The sequence below is a fragment of the Caretta caretta genome, chromosome 16 (genome assembly GCF_965140235.1).
Source record: "Caretta caretta isolate rCarCar2 chromosome 16, rCarCar1.hap1, whole genome shotgun sequence".
Lineage (NCBI taxonomy): Eukaryota > Metazoa > Chordata > Testudines > Cheloniidae > Caretta > Caretta caretta.
Genome location: NC_134221.1, coordinates 12709376 through 12733223, shown reverse-complemented (window position 1 = coordinate 12733223; position 23848 = coordinate 12709376). Strand labels below are relative to the sequence as shown.

General features: G+C 48.5%; 3 protein-coding genes across 5 annotated transcripts in view; 1 reads left to right on the top strand and 2 right to left on the bottom strand.

Annotated features, from left to right (window-relative positions):
• Positions 1 to 3: 3 nt before the first annotated feature.
• On the top strand, positions 4 to 11859 carry TTC16 (tetratricopeptide repeat domain 16). Its single transcript, XM_048823141.2, has 14 exons — positions 4 to 144; positions 2367 to 2593; positions 2990 to 3168; positions 4301 to 4391; positions 4696 to 4839; positions 5378 to 5478; positions 5571 to 5700; positions 6760 to 6974; positions 7147 to 7388; positions 8503 to 8644; positions 8767 to 8932; positions 9842 to 9987; positions 10374 to 10530; positions 11489 to 11859. The coding sequence occupies exons 2-14, from the start codon at positions 2471 to 2473 to the stop codon at positions 11492 to 11494; spliced, it is 1842 nt and encodes a 613-aa protein (XP_048679098.1). The 5' UTR covers positions 4 to 144; positions 2367 to 2470; the 3' UTR covers positions 11495 to 11859.
• Positions 11855 to 17979, bottom strand: TOR2A (torsin family 2 member A). Its single transcript, XM_048823144.2, has 5 exons — positions 17751 to 17979; positions 16365 to 16630; positions 15057 to 15232; positions 14591 to 14718; positions 11855 to 13741 (listed from the first exon to the last, which is right to left on the bottom strand). The coding sequence occupies exons 1-5, from the start codon at positions 17905 to 17907 to the stop codon at positions 13497 to 13499; spliced, it is 972 nt and encodes a 323-aa protein (XP_048679101.1). The 5' UTR covers positions 17908 to 17979; the 3' UTR covers positions 11855 to 13496.
• Positions 17980 to 21454: 3475 nt separating this feature from the next.
• The window catches only part of SH2D3C (SH2 domain containing 3C), a 54213-nt gene continuing 51819 nt past the window's right edge, over positions 21455 to 23848 (bottom strand). For all 3 annotated transcript variants that reach the window (XM_075120302.1, XM_048823146.2, XM_048823148.2), the window contains one exon: positions 21455 to 22655. In XM_075120302.1, coding sequence (XP_074976403.1) covers positions 22480 to 22655 — 176 coding nt within the window. In that variant the 3' untranslated portion in view covers positions 21455 to 22479. The remainder of the gene's footprint in view (positions 22656 to 23848) is intronic.

The window sequence follows — 23848 nt, the reverse complement described above, 5'->3', positions numbered from 1 at the left end:
ACCTCAGGGCACAAGCACCCCTGAGGAGCAGCCGCTCTGCTTCTTAAGCGTCACGCCCACGGCGACCAATCACAAAGGCCGCACCCTACCACGTGGCAGTGCCATCTTGTTTGCGGGCAGAAGGGATTCACACCACGTGGTTTGGTGGGTGAGACCATTTTGATTATGGTGCAGGAAGGGCGTAGGCCACGTGGTCTGCAGATGTGGCCATCTTTCTTGTGGGCGGAAGTGTTCAGCCACTGTAGGCCGGCTGCCCTTGGTTTCCTTTATGAGGGACCCTTTCGTTTAATCTTTGTTGGTCCCTTTATCAGAGTGGAAGAGCTGGTGACTTATGTAACGCAACAAGGGTCTTCAACTGCTTGCTTGTTGGCAGAGCTACCAGGCACAGGATTCATGCCTGCAGGCTGCATCAAAGCTGGCAGGTCAGACCAACCCTCCTCGATCTGTCTGTCACATGATGTAATCAGCTTTAATACATTTATAGCGGATGAAGGCCCTGTATCAGAATATCAGTCACTCTGCATGGCACTAGTACTGGACAAGGATGCTTCAGAAAAGTCTCCCTCAGTTGACATTTGGGCAAGAAAAAAAGTTCCATCACTACTATGGGATGAACATCACGTTGTAATGATCCACAGGATGGGATTCCCCATCTCAAATTATTTTACCCATTTGGATCATAGATGTAAATGGCAGCTTTAAACCCAGGTCCACACAGCTGTTGAACATACAGAGGTAGTATGGAGCTGGAATCTAGGCGTCAGGACTGCTGGGTTCTATTGTTTTGGTAACATTCCTTTGTGTTTTGGTTTCTGTAACATGGGGTTAATCCAGATGTAAAGGAGTAAAATGAGGCTTAATTCCCATTACTATTTTTTTTTAATTGAACCTCCCTTCTTTTCAACCAAGCATCTCAAAATACTCCACATACATTTAAGAAATTAACTCCCAAACCTACTGTTGTAGGAAATTATTCTCCTGCTTCAGCTGGTAAAATGAGGCACAGAGAGATTAAATGACTTGTCCAAGGTCACACCAAAAGTCTGTAGCAAAACCAGGACTAGAACCTAGGAATCTCAGTTGTATGCCATAACCACATCTGCAACCCATTTTGAGATCCTTGGATGGAAGGTGCTAGAGAAACACAAAGTATTATTAGAGGATAAAAATCCTTGAACTCTGATCAGTATGTTACTAACAAAGCTACCCTGGAAATCCCTTACAACTATTGCTATGTACTATTACCACTGGTAACAGCTGCTCTGGTGGTAGCAATGGAGGAAAATGATAGCGATAACAGGTTTCTGTAGACATAGAACTAGTCTAAATGGCCCATCAGCTGCCATCTATTTATCTAAGGTACTTATACAGCCACCATTACAATAGTTCCACAGTTGGTGGAAGCATTAGTGTAGACAAGATTCAGAGTTGGCAACTCTTGTGATTTTATTGTGCTATGATTTGTGGTGTTTATCTTAAAGCCCCAAGTGCCAGACTCAGGTTATTACCTGAAAAAAGAAAAGGAGTACTTGTGGCACCTTAGAGACTAACCAATTTATTTGAGCATAAGCTTTCGTGAGCTACATCCGGTTGCATCCGATGAAGTGAGCTGTAGCTCACGAAAGCTTATGCTCAAATAAATTGGTTAGTCTCTAAGGTGCCACAAGTACTCCTTTTCTTTTTGCGAATACAGACTAACACGGCTGTTACTCTGAAACCTGTTATTACTTGAGAATTTCATTGAAAAAGGAGTAACTTTATAGCCCTCAGGGTTGGGGAGAAAAGCTTGAAAACTCGACCTCTAAATGTCCCCAAACCAGAAGGCAAGTGCAAAGAATCCCAAATATATTAGTGTTAAAATCTCCTAATTTTTAAACCAGTTTCATAATTTGGGGACTGTCTTGTGATTTTTCAATGTTTGCATTGGCAATGGAACCAGACTCCTGACGGCGATCAGTATGTTTAACACCATGTCCTCTAGTCCGGCTCAGAATCCCACGGGGTAGAGTAGGGTGACCCAGACAGTAGGTGTGAAAAATCAGGACACTTTTTTCTGGGGGGGTGGGGATGTTTACAATTCCATATCTAAGACAAAGCCCCTAATAATGGGATGACTGGTCACCCTAGGGTAGAGAACATGGGTGACTGCAAAAGTCTGGCCTGCTCCAGACACCAGTGGAGCAGCTCTGGTGGAAAACCAGTGCCCTGCCCACACGCCCATGGCGAGTCAGCGGCAGACCTGGGAATGGAACCCAGGCGTCCTGACCCCGATCAGACAAGCCCACCTGCTCAGGGGCAGGTTCGTGCCCCTTCCTACCTAGCTGGCTGCAGTTCGATGGGACACCAGGATTTTGCCCATCACCCAGGTTAATGACCTCGGCGTGGGAGGGGCTGTTGCGAGCCCTGCCCCTCCCTCCCAGGCCGGGCTCACAGGGGCCCATGCGAGCGCAGCGGGGATCCTGCCCTGGCCATGGAACCTTCTCACTCCGGGCCCGCCCCCAGCTGCCTGGATACCGCCTGCCTAGCAACGAGGGACGCAGCCGCTGGGATGGCGACGGCGGTGGCACCGCAGGAGGAGCCGGGGCAGAGCAAAGTGAGCACCGCTGCCTGCGCAGGGGGGCAGAGGGAGCTGCGGGGGACACAGGGCACAGAGCTGGGGGGGCAGAGGGAGCTGAGTGGGTGGGGGCACAGGGCACAGAGCTGGGGGGGAGAGGGAGCTGAGAGGGGTGGGGGCAGAGGGGGAAGAGGGCGACTGACACAGAGCGGGTGGGCAGAGAGCACAGAGCAGTGGGGGCAGAGGGAGCTGGGCGAGGGGGTGTGGAGAGTGCCAGGTGCAGAGCTGGGGTGGGATCAGAGGGAGCTGAGACAGGTCAGATGTAACCAGGGGTCAGAGGTCACCGGGGACTAGAGCTGTGGGGTGGTGGCCAAGGGCAGAGACCCCAGCAGGGGGGTGGGGAGGAAGAGTGACCATCAGCCTCTCTCCCTGCAGGTGCGACTGGAGATGAAGACAGAGACTAAAGGGCTGTTCCCGACTGCTGTGTCCAAAGAGGATCTCCGGGAGAGATCCCTGCAACAGATCTTTGGGTCCAGCCAGACTCTGCGAGACATCAAGGACCCCAGCGGAGTGAAGTCCCCGACAGCGATTGTGCAGAAAAAGATACAGGAGCAGTGAGTGCCCAGCAGACACTTCATACATTTTCACTGTTACAAACACCTGGTTTCTTGTCCACGTCCTGCAAGGAGGCCGGAATCAAACTTTTAAAAAACCTTACTTAGTACTGGTTCGAGGAATGACAGTCCTGGGGGACTGGTGTCTGATTTATCCACAGAACAGGTACAGCATGGGCTGCAGTTTCCCCTGCCCAGCCACTGTGCCCTAAGCCTGCTCTGGTGGGTTCCCTTCTATGGGCAAGAGGGAGGTCAGGCTGTACAGCCTGCTTGGTCCTTGGTCTCTCTGTTGAGATTGCCAGCCAGGACCCAATAAGAGCATACTGTGATGGTGTAACCTGTCCTCTAGGAACTGAACTGAGACCTAGTAACTTAAGCTGGGAATTTTCACCAGAAATGGCTGCCATGCTAGGTAATTTTCTAAAAGTGAGGGCAGATTATCTGCAGTTGAACTGCCATCTGGAAGACTGTCTGATGTTTCACTGTGCTGACTGCCCCTTGATTTCCTCACATCAGAACAGGCAGAACAGAGACACTCACCCATAGCCCATTTTAGGATAAAACCTAGGAAAATCATAGGTCCTCTAACCTCCATGACAGACTCTATAAATATGGTGAGGCCACCAAACAACCGTCAGATGGCTTCAGTGACTACCAAGCTGAGGAGCTTATGACCGAGTGACCTAGAGATGATAGCATCTTTATCCCATTACTAGTGTCTACCGGTAGTCCCCAGTTCCTGCATTTCAGAATCTGTTCTCCCTAAGCATATGAGCAGTGGGGTCACCAGAGTCTGCTGCAGAATCAATAGGTGGGCAGTGCTGGTCAATTAGCAGAGCTGTGGTCCTGCAAGTTCCCCTTTTTGATCTTGAGAAGGCTCAGAACACTGGCTAGTGTGCTTGTAGAGACAGTTGTCCTCTTTTCTACTACCTTCCACCCAAAGCTCTCCATGTGCTTAACGAATAATGAATTAAGCCTCGTAACACCCTTGCAGATACAATTATTATCTCCAGTTTACAGGTAGGGAAACTGAGTCAGCGCTCCCATGGGTCTGTGACTGTCACAAAGGCTGTGCTGCAGGGAGGGGAAATGTACTTCTGCATTAGCTCATAATGCTGTCTTCTCATCACAGCTGTCAGAGAGGGAAGGCATTCTTCTCCCAAGGCGAGTGGGAGAAAGCTGTCATTTGTTATTCCAAAGCCATTAACCTGAACCCCCAACAGGTAAGAGGAACGTGATTAGGCAAGGGGGAATGCAGAACAGGCATAGTTAGGTGAAGTTACAAGCCCACCTTGCATGGCATGGGGATATGGAGTCCTTCAGCGGGAAGGACAAAGCCTGTAATGTTCTTGCGTTTCCAAGATTATCAAATGAAGAATGTCATTGGCGTATATTAAAATCTGTCTGGGCAGGATTGCAGTGATGAGTCTCAAAGGGTTAGTTTCAATGTGTCCAGATAAAGGATAAACAGGATAAGGAAGAAAGTTATCCTCCAGGACTGAGGAATGTCTGTGGGTGCATTTGCAGGTGGAGTTCTATGTACAGAAGGCAGAAGCCTTTCTCAAGCTCTGTGATTTCCAGTCTGCTGTGCTGAACCTCAGAAAGGCATATTCCTTGTCCTCTGCAAAGGAAGAATATGTAGAGCGCATGGCCTTCATTCTTTACCTGCAGGTGAAGGGTACAGAATAGCCCCTACCAGCTGGCACCAGCCTTCCCTATCCCCGCCACGTGCCTTTCCTTGATCTTTCACTATCAGCATTAGCATACTGGGTCTAGTGTCTGACCTCTGATCTTGAGGGAAATCTGAAGATGCTACTTGAAGTGGAAGTCAACATGATCTTGGATTTCCAAGAGAGAGTCCTTTGAGCATACTTATATTTGGGGATAGGGGATTCTCTCCAATCCTTCCTCTCTGAAAGTTTTCATGTTTCTACTGTTCATATTCATGCCTAGTCTGCTGGGGCCTCCTCTCCACATGCTAATTTATTTGCAGCACAGGAAGAGCCAAAAGTCCCATTTGGGGTTCATGCATGCTCAGTGCTTTCCAGCTAGGAGGGAATGGTATTTAGTGCAGCTGCATCTCCTCTTCCGTTCCTGGATTAGTTGGAGAGAGAGAGAGAGAGAATGCTCTGTCTCTCTCGTTAACCTGGAGCAATGGGCAGGTGGCCTGAGTCAGACTGATTCTGTGCTGTGGGATTTGAATCCGCAGGGCCAGTCTCTGTTTGACCAAGAGGTCTATGGGGATGCTTTAGAGTCCTTCACTCGAGCCTCAGAACTGCAGCCTGACAACTCAGTCTATCGCAGGAGGAGGTAAACTGGGATAGGGAATGTCTTTATCCTAGCCTCTCTAACAACTGTATTCTCCATTGGTACTTTATGATGCCCTTTCTTTTTCTTTCTAGCATTTCCTGTCTTGCTGCCCTGAACAGATACCATGACTGTTTTCGGCTCGTCAATGAAGAGCTAGATCAGGACTCAAAGAACCCAGATCTGTACATCCTGAGAGCCAAGCTGAATGAGCACTTCAGTCGGGTAGGGGCACCTACTCTGCCCAGGGTGTGCTGGCTGCAGGAAATTTTCACAGAACAGTCATTCCTGTCCCAATGTGGCCTATAGCTACCGTTCTCAATCTGCCGGACAATGGGTCAACACTTCCAGCTCCAGGATTAACCCTTTGCTGGGTGAATTGATAGTTACCTAAGTAATGGGAAGCAACAGCATATGTGCAAGGCTGGATATGGATTTCATATGGAATTGCTTCCTAAGGACAGAGAAGAGCTAAGTTGCTCTGTGGTTAATAAGTTAGCATAAAGCATCAAATTGGTTTCAAGAGACATGATTCTAAACCTTTCCAGCTGCTCTCACTCCTTTTGAGAAACTGATGGTTTCTATCTCTTCTAGATAACAGCCTCCTGGGCTGTGGGATTCCGCACCTCTGGGGCAGGGCTCTTACCTTCCCCTCCTGTTTGGCCATGGAATCCTACACCATTTCAGAGCCTTCTCCCTCCTTGGTCTATAGAAAGCAGGCAGAGAGATGGAAGCAGAGCCTCACTCTGTGGGTAGTGTACTTTTCTTTGATGGGAGATCACACGTTTCTTGGCTCAGCAGAAGTGTGGTGCCCTCAACCGTGAGGAGATCAGAGATAGTAACTGGAGATCTTATTTCTGTTTTGTATTTCCTGTTAGAAACGGGACTCCTCTTGCCCTGCACCTGCAGGAACAACTGGTGCCCTTGGTTAGAAATCAGGGTCTGAATGACAGGATTCTGGAGAATCCATTGAGCCACCTGTTTTCCTGTTTTATCAGCCGCTCACAGCGGTGTGGCAAATGCATAGACAGAATGAGACAGGTCAGAGAAACTGCCTCTTGCCCAGTATGACCTAGTGGACAAGCACCAGATTGGGAGCCAGGAGATTTGGGTTTCTAGTGTTGGCTCTGCCATTGATGCAGTGTGTGGCCTTGGGCAAATCTGTGTCTCAAACTCCCTGTCTGCAAAATGGGGATAATGATCCTGAGTTCCCCTTTGTAAAGTGTTCGGTAACAGAGGGAGGAGAGTGCAAGTTCTTAGTATTCTCCTAACCTCTGTTCCCAGGCTGTCTTGTGTTACCAGGACATCCAGGAGGCCATTGCGCTGGAGCCGCAGCACAAAGAAGCTCAGGTTCAAATGCAGAGGCTGCTGAAACGAGCACAGAAAGCCAAGAACCAGGCTATGAATAAGGCCTTGAAGGGAAACTTGAAGGATGCCCTGCTCAAAATCACCTTTGCCATAGAGAACAGCCCCTTTGATGCAGGATACTTAATCTTCAGGTAGAGACCCCATTGTATCCAGTCCTTACTGAGGTGGCTCTCTGTGACCCACTAAGGGGAGTGGGAGTCCGCACTAGTGAGTGCGTGCTGGCTCCAGGGTCTGAACGCCCCTATCATTTTAATTTCTCCTTAACCAGTGGGCTCTAATCCTGTCTCCCTCCCTTCATGGCAGAGGGACTCTACACAGAAGGCTCAAAGACTTCAACTCAGCCATTGATGATTACATCAAGGCCACAGAGCTCTGTGAAGAAGAGGGAGCTGTGGCCATGGAGGCGCAACGGCAGCTCCTGCTCACGTACAACGACTTTGCAGTGCACTGCTATACTCAGGGCTTCTTCGAAGAGGCGCTGCTGCTCCTCAACAAAGCCCTGAAAGGGGAGAAGAACGAGAAGGGACTCTATGTCAACAGAGGAGGTAGCAAGGCTCTTCCTGGGTGGTGATGGAGTTTGCGTGAGGGTATCCCATTGGGGTAGCCTCTCTCTCTGACACAGCTTAGCTGTTTAACTCTCACATATGTTTAGAAACAACCAGAAATGTTCCTTGGGATAAGGGAGTGCATGAGTGAGTGTGCTGACAGCGGTGGAACCATGTGGTTGTGTATGTACGGGTGCACACGTGAGGGGGGAGATACAATGCCTATAGCTACCCTGCCCAGGATGCAATCATGTTGGATTTCATAAGTAAAGCATAGTCAGTGTTCAAATGGGAGACCTTGAAGGGTGCTGCAGGTGGCATTCTTTCCTCCCATTCTCCGTACCAGGGAGGCAGTGGAGTCTGAGTAAGGGACTGGAAGCTAGATCTCTGGGCTTCTATCTCTAATTCTGTAACTGATTCATTCCGGGATGCACAGTCAGTTGCTTAACTTCTCTGCACCCTGGTTTCCTCCTCTTTTAAACGTAACTAATACCTATTGCATGGGGGGTTGTGAAGATTAATTAGTCAATGCTTGCAAAGCCCTTTGAAAATGGAAAGTGCTGCATAACTACTAACTGTTAATGATTATTACGGACTCATTCCCCATCTGTGCTACTGGAAGCACCTTCTTTGGTTGCGCCCTCACATTCCCATCTCATCCAATTTATCACCAGGAAAGATCCCATGGAACTTTTTGCAACAGTCGAGGTTGTCACCTTGTTAATTCCAAACTGGAAACTACATTCTGCCTCCCTAAAATCCCACTATAGTGTGCTGATTGCTACATGGTGTTTCTAAGCACTGTTGAACTGCTGTTGCATTCCACCCTACAGGTGGCTGCATTTCAGTGAATAATATCTAGCTCTCCTACAGCACTGTTCCTCCAGTTGCTTCCGTGTGTCTACGCTTTGTACAGAGCTTTTGGAGCCTTTGCGATGGGAGGCACTGTAGAGACATGTTATTGTTGCATTTTATATATGCTTGGAGATATCTAGAGAGAGTAAACAGGCTGCGCATCAATTACTGGACTTTGAGTGTCTTGGGATGTTATAGCTGCTACAAATACTGACCTCAGCTTGCTGTTTGCTAAAGTAATCTGTGTGCTCCACTTCAGACTGCCTCTTCCGGCTGGGAGAGCTCACCTTTGCCTTGGCGGATTATCAGCAGGCGCTGGAATTGAGTCCGATGGACTTTAGTTTGCGAAGACGCGTTGGTATGTTGCTGGATGAACTAGGATTGCAGGAGCACAAGCAGGGGTATGTTGGAATGGCTCACTGCCACCTTACATCCAGTTGACAGAGTTCTTATCCCCCTAGCTCATGCTGCCTAGGGAGTCTGCACACCTGACTCTTCTGTTTCCCTGTATCTTTTTTCCCAGAAAGTACCAGCAGGCAGTATACTGTTTCTCTGGTGCTATCGAGAGCAACCCTCGCCTGCCGCACTATTACCTGCACCGGGCCAAGAGCCGCCTGTTCCTGCAGGATGTGATGAGTGCTAAGGAGGATGTGATCATAACTCTGTTGCTGGACCCTGAAAATGAGGCGGTACCTCACTGACACCACTCCCTGTGCCAGACACTGACCAAGTAGTGAAAATCTGTGACACCCTATTCATCTGGGCCCGTAGTCCTTGTGCCGTATCCTGGACACACACACTTAGACTGCAAGCTCCTTAGAGCAGAGAGAGTCTTTGTTCTGTGTCTGAACAGTGCCTTGCCCAGTGAGGTCCTGGTCCAGGACCAAGGTTCCCCCTCACACTACGGTAATACAGATAATAATGATTAGGGCTTGGGGGTTGCAGCATTTATTTGCTAAAATTAAAAACCTAAGGAGGCTTTTTTTCTGCTGCCTATAAACCAAGAACTTGTTTCTTGTGTTTTCAAGCTGCTCATGATGCATCTGGCTTCAGAGCATGCAACCCCCTGTGACTAAGAGCGATCAGGAAACGAGACCAGGGCTTGAGTGGAAAAATAAAACCCCACATCCACCTACCATGCTAGCTAAACAAAGTACTATGTGCCCTTGAGTATAAACTAGTCCTTCATTTCCCAGGAATTGCATTCTCCCCCACCCTCCCTGAAAGGTTTTGATGGATTAAATATTTCTTTAAATTTAAAACCAGAATCCCTAAACTAGCAAGATTTCATTTGGATTAAAAAAAAAATTAACGCTGAGGCTTATGCCTCAAGGCTGTAATACGCTGGTCTAATTCTGGTGGTTGGATTTGGGGTAGGGTGGCTATTGGCCTGGGCAATGTAGGTTAAACTAGATGATCTGATTGTCCCTTCTGGCCATAAATGCTAGAATATATTTTTAATGTAACTTATGCAAGTGTTTGGCTGCTCTAATGGGAACTGCACAGCTTAATCCTTGCAACCCTATCTGATGATGGAAGGAGGAAGAACTCTTTCCTTCAGCACACATCTGGCCATTCAACTGATCTCATTCCCTCAGCAGGTCCTACCTGTTGTAACCAGCCTCTTTCCAGGACAGCCCATCCAGGATATTATAAGCAGCAAGATTGCGGAGGTTGCCAGAACAATCTTGGAAAGAAAGCTTCAAGCCTGCCCCTACTCCAACAGCCCAGCTAAACTCCAATGGTACGGAGTAGGCACTGGGGACAGGTCTGCTAAAGTTGTTTTGAAGATCTAATAATTGCTGATTACAAAATACAAATCTTTTAAGCCTGATCACTTCCTGGATCTAGAAGTACTGTATCGTTATTCTTGGGTTATGTAGGACAACCGGAACCCAAGTCAACCACAAAATCTGCAAGGATTTCAATGGGAGCAGGAGTGACAGATTTATTCCAGATAGTTTTTTGTCCTTTTGTGATCCTAAAAGGACAGTAGCTTGCCATCTTTCTATAGACTGTGAATCTTGTCACAAGGACTAGATCACATGCTCTCTGAGGGGATCTGTTCATGCATCACTTTGCAGAGCAGCTGCAAAAAGTAAGGTCTCTGCCTTTCATGTGCCCCTACAGGCCACCCGGAGCTATAGAGGATGAACCAAAGAAACCAGGTGCTCAGAGGGAAGAGCCCGAGAGAGCCCTGAAGGATTCAGAGAGCATCATCAGCCCTTGTGCCACGGAACAAGAACTGTACAAGCAGATAGCTATCTCCAGAAGGAGAGTGAATAAAGTAAGTGAAGCTGTCGTGGAGAAGAAAAAGTGAGAAGGCAGGAAAAGTCAGAGTACAAAAACCGCTCCAGCTTCATGTTGGAGACAGCACCTGAGCTGCCTGGGTTACAGACACCAAGCTGTTTTTCAATGGAAAGTAGGTGCATTTAGACTCCTGTCCTGCTATCTCAGCTCTAATAAATATATTGCTTCTCTCACTTCACTTCCTCTGTAGCCCCCTCCTGTTTCTCATCTTTATTTTTTTTTGGTATCTGCACAGACCTCCTTTCCTCCTGCAAGGTGTGGACCCAGCCATTGTCCAGGTAGCCTAGGAGCTGTCTTCCCAAAGCAGGAAAGCCAGCTCTGCCAAGAATTTTAGGCTATTTTCCAGGAAGTCACTATATTTACAGGCTTTGCTGTACTGCAAGCTACTGCCACAGAAGGGTGCTGAATTAACAAGAAACTTGTAATACTGCTGCTTTAGAGGTGAACGTCTAAGGGGGCTAGTGTTAAGTTACCTACATAGTGATAAGATTTGGACAGGAAAGCAGACTAGCTGTGAACCATCTCTGTGCACTGCATTAATCTGAATGCAGGCTGAGCAGGAGCAATGCTTTGATTAGGATAAACTCTTAAACCAGGTGTGTTAATCTAATGCTAGTCACGCTGGGTGGCTGACATACATATGCCATGTATTGAAAGTTTTGTGAAGTTATACCTGTCCCGTCTACCCCAAACTCTCACCTCAATTGCTCTGACTTGGGTGGAAAGGAGAGTGCTAAACCTGGTTTCCAAAACAACAAAAAGGTTTCAGTTTCAATTAGTGTTAAAACAAGTGAGGAGGTTGACCATGAAAACTTGAGGGAAAAAACAACCATAGCAACTGGGTCTCCCCCTTCAGATGAAAATATCACTGCTAACTCTGGTTGTAGGATGAAGTGGAAGATAACATTTGTTCTGCTCTAATATCTCTGTTGCAGTTTTAATGGTCTCCTGAGCAACTCCTTGGGTTTTTAAACAAAGGGACATACGTGGCAGAGAAAACAGATGCCAGTGCTCTCTTGGTGTTTAACTTTGACAGAGAGCAGCTGAGACGTCACCATTCCCTACTCCAGCTACCCCCACTGAGGATGCATGGTACTTCTTATAGTTGAGTATGGCCCTTTCACTGGTCTTTTACACCAGAGGAAGACCACTGCTTTTGTTTTCCATCATTAGACAGTAGATATTTCTCCATGTCCCTACTTGAGTTCGTTTTGTCAGGTCAGGCAGCTGTTCCAATGCATTATGCAGGCTCATAGATAACTGGGAGTTTAGAAAGGAGGTAAGTGACTGCTTCTCATGCATGTTTTTTCAACAGATTTATTTTAAATTAAAAACAATGAACATTTTGGAAAAGGCAGAATGTTTGACTGTAAATCTGTATCTTGGTCCAGCTGTATCCTGGGCAGGATCTGAACAGAGTGTAATAGCACCGGCTCCTTCTCAACCAGAGTGCAGGTTGCTCTAGTGCTGTACTGAAGAGACCTTCTTGCGGCAACTGGCATGAGAGTTCCTGGAGCACTTTCTGCCTAGCCCCAAATCTGTTTGCTCAGATAGAGCTTACATGGTTTCCTCTTACTGTATGCTGGGTAGCCAGCTGCTACACGGTGAAAGGGCAGAGTGCTGTGCTGGTCAGTGATAGCAGAGCTTGGGGAAGTAGATTCCTATGAATTATTTCCTACCCCCAGCAGCATTTAATTGTGATACAGTAAGCTGCATCTGAGGCACTGAATTGGAATGGAAACTGGCTCTGCCAGGGACAACAGGTTCTCAGCAGTGTCCTATCAGAACGACAACCTCTAATATATAATATGCAAGAGGTTCAGCAGTTCAACACAACTCAGATGAGACACACTCATCCCAGCAATGTAATACAGCACAAGACTAATACCTGGTACTTAAAACCATTAGTTAATGTCTAGTCTCCCTGCGAGGTAGGAATCACTATTTTTATATCTGGAAAGACTGATATGGGTGGCTCCCAATTCTTCCCTGGCAAGATGCAAATAATTGCCACTGACTCAAAGGGAGCGACCTGGTATTCTGTGGTGGAAGAAATGTCCAGGGAGGTTAAGGGCCTGGCTCAAGGTCACACCCCAAGTCGTGGGGAGAGCTGGTAACAGAAATCACACATCCTTTTCTCCCTTATGCTAATGCACTCAGGGATACTGCAGTTGGAATCTTACCTACTAGCTCCTATTCACAGTGAAAGAAAACCTGAGAAAAGTTGGCTCTTAACATTTACCCCAGAGATTTAAGATGAGACTCTGGTCCATCTGTTTAGAATGTTCACAGGGCAGTATGGCAGGCTCTAGGACATTGGGGCCTTCATACTGAGATTCACATTAAAATACATGTTTAAAAATGCCATTAAAAAAGCACTAGAGGGTGAGACTCCCTTGTCAGCAGCCCAGGGAAGATCATTTATTGGAGCTAGGCCAGAGAATCTTGACTGCTCAGTTCTTGACAGCTGCCCAGAGAGTAACAGGGAAGATCCGCTCAGCTCCAGCGATCAAAGGGAGGTGGCAGTAGCCAAGAACCCTTCCCAGCCACTGGGATACATCCCAGCCTCTTCCCCTTTGAACTCCACTTACACATCACAGTAGTATTCTTGGCTGTTCTGTGTTCACCCTCCCCCAGGGCAAAGAACAGATTGATAAAGTGCTTAGAATCAGGTCAGTTTGCCCTTTGTTCCCAGGATTGCATCTGGCAGTCTTAGGGCTGAAGAGCAGTGGGACTAGCATGGAGGCAGCACTTGTTCTATCAGAGTTCCACAAACTGTTGCTCTTAATGGTCATCCCTGTTTTAATGGGCACAGCAGCTTTAAGAATGCTTAAATTCTGCTCCTCTGAATCTGAGCAAGTACATGGGTAAACTTATCCTCCAAGGGCTGCTTACCAGCTCCTCAACTGTGCACTGCTTTGGAGAAAGATTCCTTCTCTCAGGTTAGGAGAAGAAGGTGACGCGAGAGGCTACCGTTTTGCAGCCTGTCGACGAGAACGCTCTCTCCTCCTCTGGGAAGTAGGGGATGCTGTCAGCAACTGCCTGAATGATGTCCTGTCGTACCGTTAAGCCTTGCTGGATGAGTTCATTCACCACACACTGCTTCACGTGGTGTTGCTTCAGTGGGAGAAAGGGCACAAGGAGATCAATGAGGTGCTCCTCGATGATTCCAGACTTCCAAAACCCATCTGCAGGAGAAAAAGGGGAGGCAAAGAGTTTTACCTTCAGAGTCTCTCTCAATTCTTTGGAATTCAACCCTGTTAGCATAGGAGATGCCCCCACCCTCTAGGAGGAATCAGATGTCAAAGCCAGCACCACCAGAGCTGGTTTCCAAGAAGTCATAGTCAGAGCCCTGTGTGGATACAAACATTTGGATTTGCATCCAATCCAGGAGCCACAAAGATGGTCAACAATACAACCGTAGTTGGAAATGCAGATATCTGTGGATATAAAGTGGATATCCACAGATTTGCCGGGCTCTAGTCATAGCACCTAGAAGAGACAACAGATCTGCTTCTGCTCCAGATTCAACTGAGGGAGCTGGGTCCATCTGTTGTCCACTAAGTAATCAAATCCAGTGGTCTCCAAGCACATGGTTCCTAACAGCTGTACTGATACTTCAGACCCACCAACGTATGTTAGGCCCAATCCCAAGAATTGCTGAGCATGGAAATAAAGGAAATCTCTACATACTCAGTACCTCTCAGGATCAGGCCCTTAATAATTAGCTTCTTACTGGGCCCCACTACCCTATCTGCCTACTATTCAGTCGTGTGTGCCCCTTCTCCCAATGGAGCTCTTTTAAGCATGGTAATGTTTCTGTAGGCTTGAACAGCAGAACCCTCCTATCATCTGCCGAAGCAATTCATCCAGGTCCTAACTCCACCTCAGGCTTCTCCCTGAAAACTGGTAATAGCTTGACACATATCTGTAAAACACTGTATAAATATCATTGGCTTATGTGAAATAGGGTATGGCTCCCACGGCTGGTGAACATGCTCGCTGAAAAGCATTTCCCAGTTGATGGAAAGACTTACTATTGGGATTTTCAAACACAGCTTCTGAAACTGCAGATTCCAGATCTTGCAGGCTGATCTCTTCCCGGTCCTTGCGGGCATACCAGAGATCCAGCGTCATTTGATTAATTTGCTCACCTCCTCCGTTGCTGAGCAAGACCAAGACAAGAAATTACCAGAAAGTTATCCCATGACATCAGTACTGTACTGCAGGGGCAGTGCCTCATTCTGCAGTGAGTATGGAAGCAGTCTTAGTTGGCCTATGAAGACTGCTACAGAGGTTGCCAGATAGCGGAAAAGGCAAAGCACTATGAGACCATGTACCTTTGCAGACTAAAATGAATTCAGATCTCATGGATCTGACAGAAAATACCTGCTCTGGGTGATTAAAATAGGGAGGAACTTACTAACATTTGACCAAATTAGTAGCATTGCATTAGAATTATCCCCAACCCAGTTATACTTGCCGCAGAGGGAGTTCTCTTACCTTATGAAAATGAAGATAGCTTTTCTGTAGTTGGTTCCATACACAACCCAGGAGGGTCCAAGGAATGGTATAATCACATCGATCAGACCTGGGTGCATCTTATCCATTTCATCAAAGAGAAACACTGATCGGCCACAGTTTGTCAAATTCCCCTGGATCCAACTCTTCAGATTTTCCTGGAAAACCAAACCAAACCAGTTAGGACCACAAACTTGTTTGAAGAGCTTGAGCTACCAAAGAGCTAAGCTTACATGAAAACTCAGCCTGGGCTAATAATGCCAGAAATAGCAACCTCCAAAAGCTGTTGTTCCTTAGAACAGCACTTGTGATGCTCTGTCTGGAAAGAAGGATTAACTTTGTACAGTGCAAGACTGACTTCCATTTGTGAAGGTTCCCTGGTAAACTGTTTTGCTCTTAATTCAACGTGGTGAATTTTGCCTAATTTAATATAGTCTTACTAATACAAATCCATATAAAGAAGAATATGGAGTGGATCAAAGGGAAATTCAAGAGCTCCACAAGTTTAATAGTCAGACCCCAAAAATTATTGAACATGTACTCTCTCTCCCTTCACTCTGTGCTGAGACCAGCCATTAGTATGGACGCTTAGGAAGATATACTTTACCCAAATTGAGTTCTCGTGTAAGCATGTGAGACCCTTCCGGTGGCAGTTGCACATGCTTACACCACAAAGGCTACAGCTGGTCCAATATTTATACCATTCCATATTTTAATGTACAGACTTTCTGGTGAAATGTGTTAGTCTTCACTGAAGCGCTTTTTCCAACAGAGGATTTTAACTCAAGTTTCTTTCTTCTGAGGAAGCAAGAGAGCTATGCATTTTTCTCCAAATACAGTGTAATGAAAACCCAAAATGCCATTAGTTCTCCTGCTCCATTCAGTATTTGTCAGCTAACCTTCTTGCATAATTTCTTTAGATTCTGGGCAATGCCAAGGTTAATGGGAGTACAATCAAGTAGAGCAGAGGGCTGGTAATCAGGAGACTGGGTTGTATGGCCACTTCTTCCACTGACTTGCTGTGTAACCTTGGGCAAGTCACTTGCCCTAGCTATATCTCAGTTTTCCCATCTGCATAGCTGAGATAATATCCCATAGGCTTAATTAGTGTTTGGAAAGCACCAGAACAGTTTCAGATAAGAGGTGCTATAACAAGTGCTTCTATTGCACTTTCCCGTATGTGCTGGAAGGTGGGAGAAGAGTCTCAATATTTATCCAATGGCTGACTAGATAATCATAAGAGGAAATCAGTCTTGTAGTTTAGCTTTCAGAGGCAGCCTCCATTCTTACCTTGTACTGCTTGATCTGTTCAGGGTGGGGAAAGTGCACTATTGGGGAGAACTGATGGACATATGGACTGCGCAGCCCATCTCGGAACAAGTTGCGGACCAGCATGGAGCTCACGAAGGTTTTCCCTGTGCCAGTCCAACCATGGAAGGACATCACCAGAGGTTTGACAGGATCATGATTTTGTAAAAACTCCCTCACTCCTTTCACCACCAGTTGCCTCACCAGGTGCTGCCCAACCAGGTTCAGGGCCAAGTCACACTCCAGACCTGGAATGAATCCAAACCAAGATTTAGAATGTGTTGGGGTTAAGAGATGGATGTTATTTGGGCTGTTGTTTGAAGCCATCTCTGCCCTCTCCCCTCAGACGCTGGGTTGGGGGATATTTCTTCCTTTGGGATAACTTCAGTTGGCTCAGGGCCTGTCTATGCTTAAATGTATACTTCTTTTACTTTACCAGTATAGTAAAAATAGCGTGGATGCATTTTTATCGGCATAAAAGTGCTCAGGGAACTGAAAAGCTATACTGGCATTAAGGCACTTTAATAGAAGTGTAATTGCATTCACACTACAGCTTTTACTGGTATAACTAGTTTAAGCAAAAAGTTACATACATACTGATAAAAGTTTTAAGTGTAGGTAGGCCAGGCGTCACAATGGGAGTAATGGGATGCAGTTAAGAAGGAAATACTATGATGAATTTCAGGGGATATGGGGTGGAGGAAAGGTCCGTCTCCAGAGGGAAGCTCCATTACTTTAGACATTTGAACTAAGAGTGAACAGAAACACTGAACAGACGGGAAGGGACTGTCCAGGGAGCAGGGTCGCTATTCAATGCCTGGTGCAGAAAACGGGCTTCGGATCAGGCTCTAGTCAACACAAAACGGTAACTCTTCCTGAACATCCTATGGCGGCAGCCCTGAAGGAACTGGTTTTAGTGTGGGACTCAGAGAAGGGGCATCCTTCCACCTCCTCTCCAAGGATGCTCTCAAAAGGCGCAGCCCTTCCCAACCATCCACTAGCCACATCTGGCCCCCCCTCGCCCCTGAGATCTCGCCCTCTGCACCTGTGCTGGGGGCCGGCGGACCTGGTGTCTCCCCAGGGTGCGAGTCACCCCGTAACGGGGGCTCACGGGGCAGCAACCAAATGCACGATACTCTTCGTACCCGCTCCTTAAATAGACAGCACCGGGGGGCGGCGGGGGGGGGCACCCCAGGGGAGCCAACACCCCGCCCCGGGAGGAACCGTCCTCCCCTGGCCCCTCCAAGGGTGGCCCCTCAGTCCGGGATGACCCGCTCCACAGCTCCCCCGGTCCACCCCCTTCCCTAGCTGCTCAGGAGCCCCCGCAGAGACCCCCCCGCCGCCCGAGTCCCGGCCCCCCCCGCTCACCGCGCACGTCGGGCCGGAAGTCGCACTCGCAGGCGGCCGAGAAGCTGCAGCGCAGGGAGCGCAGGTCCCAGGGGGTGGCCGAGCCCGCGGCCCCCAGCAGCAGCAGGAACCGCAGCGGCCCGGAGCCGCCCCCCATCCCCGCCTCGCGGCCCCCCATCCCCGCCTCGCGGCCCGGACCACAGCTCCCAGGCTGCCCCGCGCGGGGCCCGGCTCCCGGCAGGGCGGGAAGCAACGGCCAGAGCCGCGGCTGCCTCAGCGCTCGGGGGCGGAGGAGCCAAAGCGGGCGGGGGAGGAGCCAAAGCGGGCGGGGTGGGGCCTAAATGCGGGGGGCGGGGCTGTGCCCAGGGTCCTCGGGGTACAGGGCCCAGGGGGGAGACTCCTCCTGTGGGGCTGCGCGGTGCGCAGCCGGTTTTAGTGCAGTGGGTCTCAAACTTCGTATTGGCGAGCCCTGTCCCGCAGCAAGTGTGACCCCCCCCCTTATCACTTGCAAACGGGGGGGGGGTTAACTGAACAGGGGCTCGGGCTGACAGACAGCTCGTGACACCCACCTAGTAACCTTGCGATCCCCGGAGGGGTCGTGACGCCCAGTTTGGGAGCCCCTGGTTTCGCGTCTGTCATCCACGCGGCATCCCAAAGGCTCTGCACAGCTACTGCCTCAGCCTGAGCATCTTCAATTCCCACTGGCTTCCCGGGGGGGGTCACAAGTGCGTCTAAAGTGGAAACAGCAACCGAGGGAGAGCATTGCAGCAGGGCGGGTTGGTACCAGACCTGGGCATTTCTGGGATCATCCTGATTTTGGAGTCGTCCAAATGTCTCAGGCCTGGATCATGGGGTCTCCAAATAACTAGGAGCCCAGGTTACGTTGTTGTCCCCTTTAGTCAGTGTCGGGATGCATGTGTTTGCCCCACCAGACAAACTTGCATTTGTGGGAATCCTAAGCCAAGGGTGAGGAGAGAGGTTTTCATTTGAGATTTGAAATGAGATGGAGCAGCGATGAGGGGGCCAGCTAGAGGGAAGCTTCTCCACATGGTAGGAGCAGGACGGGGAACCAGCAGCTGCTGCACTCATGGATGGGTGCAGCTAACAGCGTCTTCCAAGACATGCATTCTGCATGGCTCAATCGAGGATCTCACTTAGACTCTTGACTGCTGATTAGTACACAGGTATGTTTGCTATTTTGGGATATGGGAGTGCTTCTGGGCACTTTCACACCCTCATTTTGCCCTGTACACCTGGGGGCCTTGGCATTGCAAACAGGCTCCTTTTAACAAAAAAGCATTTGAAGCAGCACCCTCTGGGGCCTGTCCATCCCCTTGCCTCCCAGCACTGAAGAGAGGAGGTTGCTGGAAAGGATCGCTGAGCATGCCCCTCTTGACTTAGGACCGAGCACAGTAACTCCTCAGCGGGTGCAAGCCTGTTGGTTTGGGGCATGAGAGCGCTCTAGGGACCTGAGCTCAGGCGGATGGCTGGCAGTGTCAGGCTGTTGCCTTTTTAGCAGCCAGCTTTTACTGGTAAATTACCCCCTTGCCCTGCTTCCCCCCCCCCCCCCCCCAAGATACTTTGACAGTTGTTTGCAGTGTTGTTGTAGCCATGTTGGTCCCAGGGTATGTCTACACTAGAGACCTTACAGCGGCTCAGCAGTACTTGTTCACACGATATCAGTTTTGCCGACATAAGTGGTAATGTGGACATGAGAGAGACAAGGTAGGTGATGTAAAAGATCCTATTACCTCACCTGAGCGCTGTGCACACAAGCATGTATGTTGGTTTAACTTATGTTGCTCAGGGCGGTAGTTTATTCACATCGCTGAGTGACATAAATTATACCAACATAGGCTGTAGTGGTAAGTTATGCAACTCTAAAAGCACCACCAGGTGGCACCTTCTCACTAAATCCAACACTCCAATTTTTTCCAGAAGGTGCAGCACATATTGTTACTTGGCTTCCTCCTCTCCCTGCACAGCCTCATGGATCTTCTTCTATTCCTTTCGCAATCACAGCAGCAGCATTCCAGCAGCAGCCACAGCAATTCCAATGGGATCAACAGAATTCCCCAAACCCTAGGTTTTGAGTGGTTTATTTTTAAGTTGGCTTTGGAGCCCATAATCCAACCATCTGCCAGAACACGCTGTTCTGGTCACCAGAATTACAGCAAAGCAAAAAAATGTACAATCCAATCAGGAGTTCTAATGACCAAGAGAAATTCTGGAGAGGTTTTTACCCTGCAGTGGGCTGAAAATGCCAGACCCAGAGGATAGCTGAGTGATAACCAGCAATCATCATTTATGAATGGATGGGTAGATGGCTTGTTCTGGTGTAAAGCAAAGAAGATGAAAAGGTGGAGAGATTTTTAGAGCTAGGTGCTGATGACACCCTCTCTCTATTTCACCAGACACCCTCAGGTGTCTGTTACATGCTACATGTTGCATTCAAGACTGAGTGGGTTAGTCCCAGCCCTACAGACTGGGCTACTGTTTGATAATGTTGTGAAGAGCCCTTAGTGGACCTCAGACTCTGGGGACCATCTGATTTTGAACATAAGCGATGAGTCGTCCCCACTAGGCAACAAACACATTATCAGAAGAAGCCCGCTGATCTTTTGAAGGTATGTGAATGCACTGTCCTCAGAAGGACCTCTGCTGTGCCTAGGGTACATCGCAGATCATTTCCCCCATGGTCTTTGAAAGGCATGTGAAAGGCTTCCCAAACAGCTCTGCAGCCTTTAAGGATGCTCAAGGAGTAGCACTTCACAGTCATCCAATAGCCAGGTACGGCCATGAGTACAGAAAGCCCCTAGTCTGAACTGTGGTAGTACCAGCTTTAGGAGGCAATCAGACAAGAGTACCTGACAGCACGCTTGAAACAAGACCTGAATTAATTTGATGAAATTTGAGACTTTGTATCTTTCTTTGTAGAAGTACAGAAGCACTGCTCCACTGGTATAGAGCATGGCAGAGAGAGAGGGAGAGGGAGCACATGTGGGACTTTTGCAAGTCTGGCCTGAAACATCTAACCCTCGATCTTGGTGCTCCTCCTGCTGGGAAAGGATTAAGTGGGCTCTGCTGACTCAGTGTTGCAGGTGGCTCATTGCCCCATTTGGATAAGGGAGGTGGGAGTGACCCTTTGGGGAGAAAGGATCAAGGGAGTGGGCTGAACAGTTCTGAAGGAGGAACCCTAGGAGCAGCTAAGTGCAGTGAGAAGGCTTAACGTGAACTCTGTTACGCATTGGGGTGAGGTTTTGACTCTACATAGTATGTAGACATTTTAGGTTGCAAGCAGACTCTTTACAACCAGGGCTTAAGAACTGGTTTATCATTTTCCCTCTATAGTTGGCTTGTCTGTTAGGACTGCATTAACCAAATTAGGACTTAATGGATCAACTTAACTCCACTGAGTCAACTGGAGTTACACCAGGAGGGAACAGCAGGAACAAGGTCAGCTTCACTACGTTCCTGCCTCCAGCAGGTGAAATTACTATTACTTGATATGTCCTCAAGCTATTCCCACTGCAACTGTTCTATTTGTATGCCGCAGGTGCATTAAATTTCTAAAGTAATGCCAACAAAAGAAGAAACACCATCAATGCTTGGGGCACAATAGACACCCCTGAAACTTGGGCATCAGTACAAACGCACCTTGAATGGTAAGAGCTTGTGTCACTATAGAAAAGTATTTTAAAATGTCCTCCAAAGACATGAGTCCATTGAGGAAGAGCATAAAAGTTTATTGTATGTAAGAACCAAAAACAACAACAAAGCCCCCCCACCTGATATATGTACATTTATTTACAAGACAAAATGACGTGAGCATAATTATTTACAAGAACGCCCTCACAAGTCTGTACATCAAGAAGTAAATGTGAAATTTATTTACAGTCAGAATTAAGAGGCCTCAGACAAGACAGAGAAAAGATAAAATATCTGAGGCCAACAGGCTGTACGAGTGGAGGCGGCATTGGGTGATCATAGCAACTGGACCCCACGTGGCTGAGAACCAGCAAAGCTGAATGAAGAACACAACGGTAATGAGATACCTTGTGCAAGGCCAGAGGAGGTGGATTTCTGGCTTCACAGGCATCTTTGTGTAGATCAGCTGGGATGCACACACTGGCCTAAACTACAGCTTAGAATGAGCAGGAGGTCCTATGGCTGGGAGTGATCAGCGCTCTCCTTCCTCCACAAACGTGCAGCTCAAAACATTTGCATCAGGACTGCCCACGGAATTTCGATAGGATGTTAGTGGGGAGGGTCCGTTAGTGAGATTCCACTATTGATTTGTATTGGTGGTCGAGGAGGGGAGGTCACTGCTTTGGGTGGAAATTAAAATGCAGCCTCCTGTCGTTTGCATGTGTGGAGCATGGATGGACCTATATCATAATAGCTGTTCTGGGACCCCTCCCTCTCCCCCACCAGTCTGGGCATGCTGGAACTTTTCAGGAGGTTTCTCTTCTCCAGAGAGCTACAGCTGTACCCATCCCAATGCCGCGATTTCAATCCTGGTTAGTTCTTTCCTTTGCAGATGTTAAATGCCAACTTTCTTCCTCACGCCCTCCATCCATGCCTGGCTGGCTCCCCTTCTGGGTCTGTGGTACCCACAGTTGCCTAGCCCCCATGGCTGCATGAGGAGGAGTGGGCTGGCTTGCAGACTGGGGACCTGGTTACTTGGCCTCTTGAAGGACTGATTGGTGCCACCCTCCCCCTGTGAGTTTAACTCCGAGTCCCACGTTGGTTACAGTTCACTGAACCGCACAGAGGGCTCCAGCTTGTGGGACAGTGCAGTGAGGACCTTGTCGAATTTCTCATAGCGTTCCCGCTGGCTGCTCTCAGCACCGCGGCTGCCCCAAAGGAGACGCATCTGGAACTCAGTGCTGAAGATCTCAAGGAGCTCAGCCTTGCCCTGGAATCCTGCAAAGGATACAAGACCCAAGAGCGTCAGAGAGAAGCCAGCCCACCAGGGGACAAGCTCATCACATGCATGCTCTGAACCACCCTAGCCTAAACGGAGCAGCAGGAAGCAGCAGGGATTCCTCTGCCCTTCCAGCTGTCCTGGAGAAGCAAACTGGCCTGGGGCCATGAGATCAAGAGAGCACATGGTAAAACAGGTTATTCCAGGAGCAGGGTTGGGAGGCTCATGGTTCAGCCACACAATGCCTGTCTCTAGCCTGGAGAGAGATTGGCCGACACATGGACCTTCTTACTAATAGTCCTGCGATAAAGTACGAGTTACCCCACATCCAGTCCAAGGCCTTAATGATGCTCTGTTCAAAGTCCCTTCAAACACAATGGGCCAGATTCTGCCCTGACTTGGAACTAGGGTGACCAGATATGCCGATTTTATAGGGACAGTACTGATATTGGGGGCTTTTTCTTATGCAGGTGCCTATTGCCCCCTACCCCGATTTTTCACACTTTCTATCTGGTCACCCTACTTGCAACTCATGATTGCTGGGAACTGCTATGTAACCCAGCTTTGGAGAATCTAGAGGGAAGCAGTGGGGGTGTGATGGGTGTGTGCCCCATGGAGGCAATTAAAGTTAATGTGGCTTGGAGAGGCCAATTATGCTATCTGGTTGCACCTGGAGGGTGGGCCAGGCGTATCTGATGATGAAGCCCAGCTGGGCGGTACAACAAAGACAGGAAGTCTGCAGCAGAAGGTACTGTAGGAAGAGAGAGTGAAGAACTCTACAGTCACTCTCTGGGACCAGAAAGTGTGGGAGAGTCAAGGAGGAACCCAGGGGCAGAGTTGGCCCTGGGATCTTTTTCTGAGTAGAGAAGTCTAGCAGGAAGCCAGGAGTTACACAGAACGGCCACTGGGGATGGAGCAGGCTCTGGTGGTGAGTAGCTCTGAAGATAGGGCAGAATATGGACTTCTAAGGAGAGAGCCCAGGGAGGTGTTATACTGAGGTGCAGAGAAGGATGAAATGTCAAGCCCAGGGACAGCAGAAGTGGGTTTCCATTTGTCCTTTGTTTGAGATTTTGTTAGGGGATTCCAGTGGGAGTCCTGTATGGTCTGGTCCTGAGAGAAGGGTAAACCTGGAGAGGCTGTGGGAAAGGCCAGCTGATAGGATACAGTAGGAAGGGAGGCAGCAGCTAGGAGT

Coding starts and splice junctions, on each gene's coding strand:
- TTC16 (XM_048823141.2), top strand. CDS start 2,471: ATGGAACCTTCTCACTCCGGGCCCGCCCCCAGCTGCCTGGATACCGCC. Junction 3,169..4,300: donor CAGAAAAAGATACAGGAGCA/GTGAGTGCCCAG, acceptor TTCTCATCACAG/CTGTCAGAGAGGGAAGGCAT. Junction 5,479..5,570: donor TCAGTCTATCGCAGGAGGAG/GTAAACTGGGAT, acceptor TTTTCTTTCTAG/CATTTCCTGTCTTGCTGCCC.
- TOR2A (XM_048823144.2), bottom strand. CDS start 17,907: ATGGGGGGCCGCGAGGCGGGGATGGGGGGCGGCTCCGGGCCGCTGCGG. Junction 16,631..17,750: donor CTTCCGGCCCGACGTGCGCG/GTGAGCGGGGGG, acceptor GATTCATTCCAG/GTCTGGAGTGTGACTTGGCC. Junction 14,719..15,056: donor GCTATCTTCATTTTCATAAG/GTAAGAGAACTC, acceptor GGTCTTGCTCAG/CAACGGAGGAGGTGAGCAAA.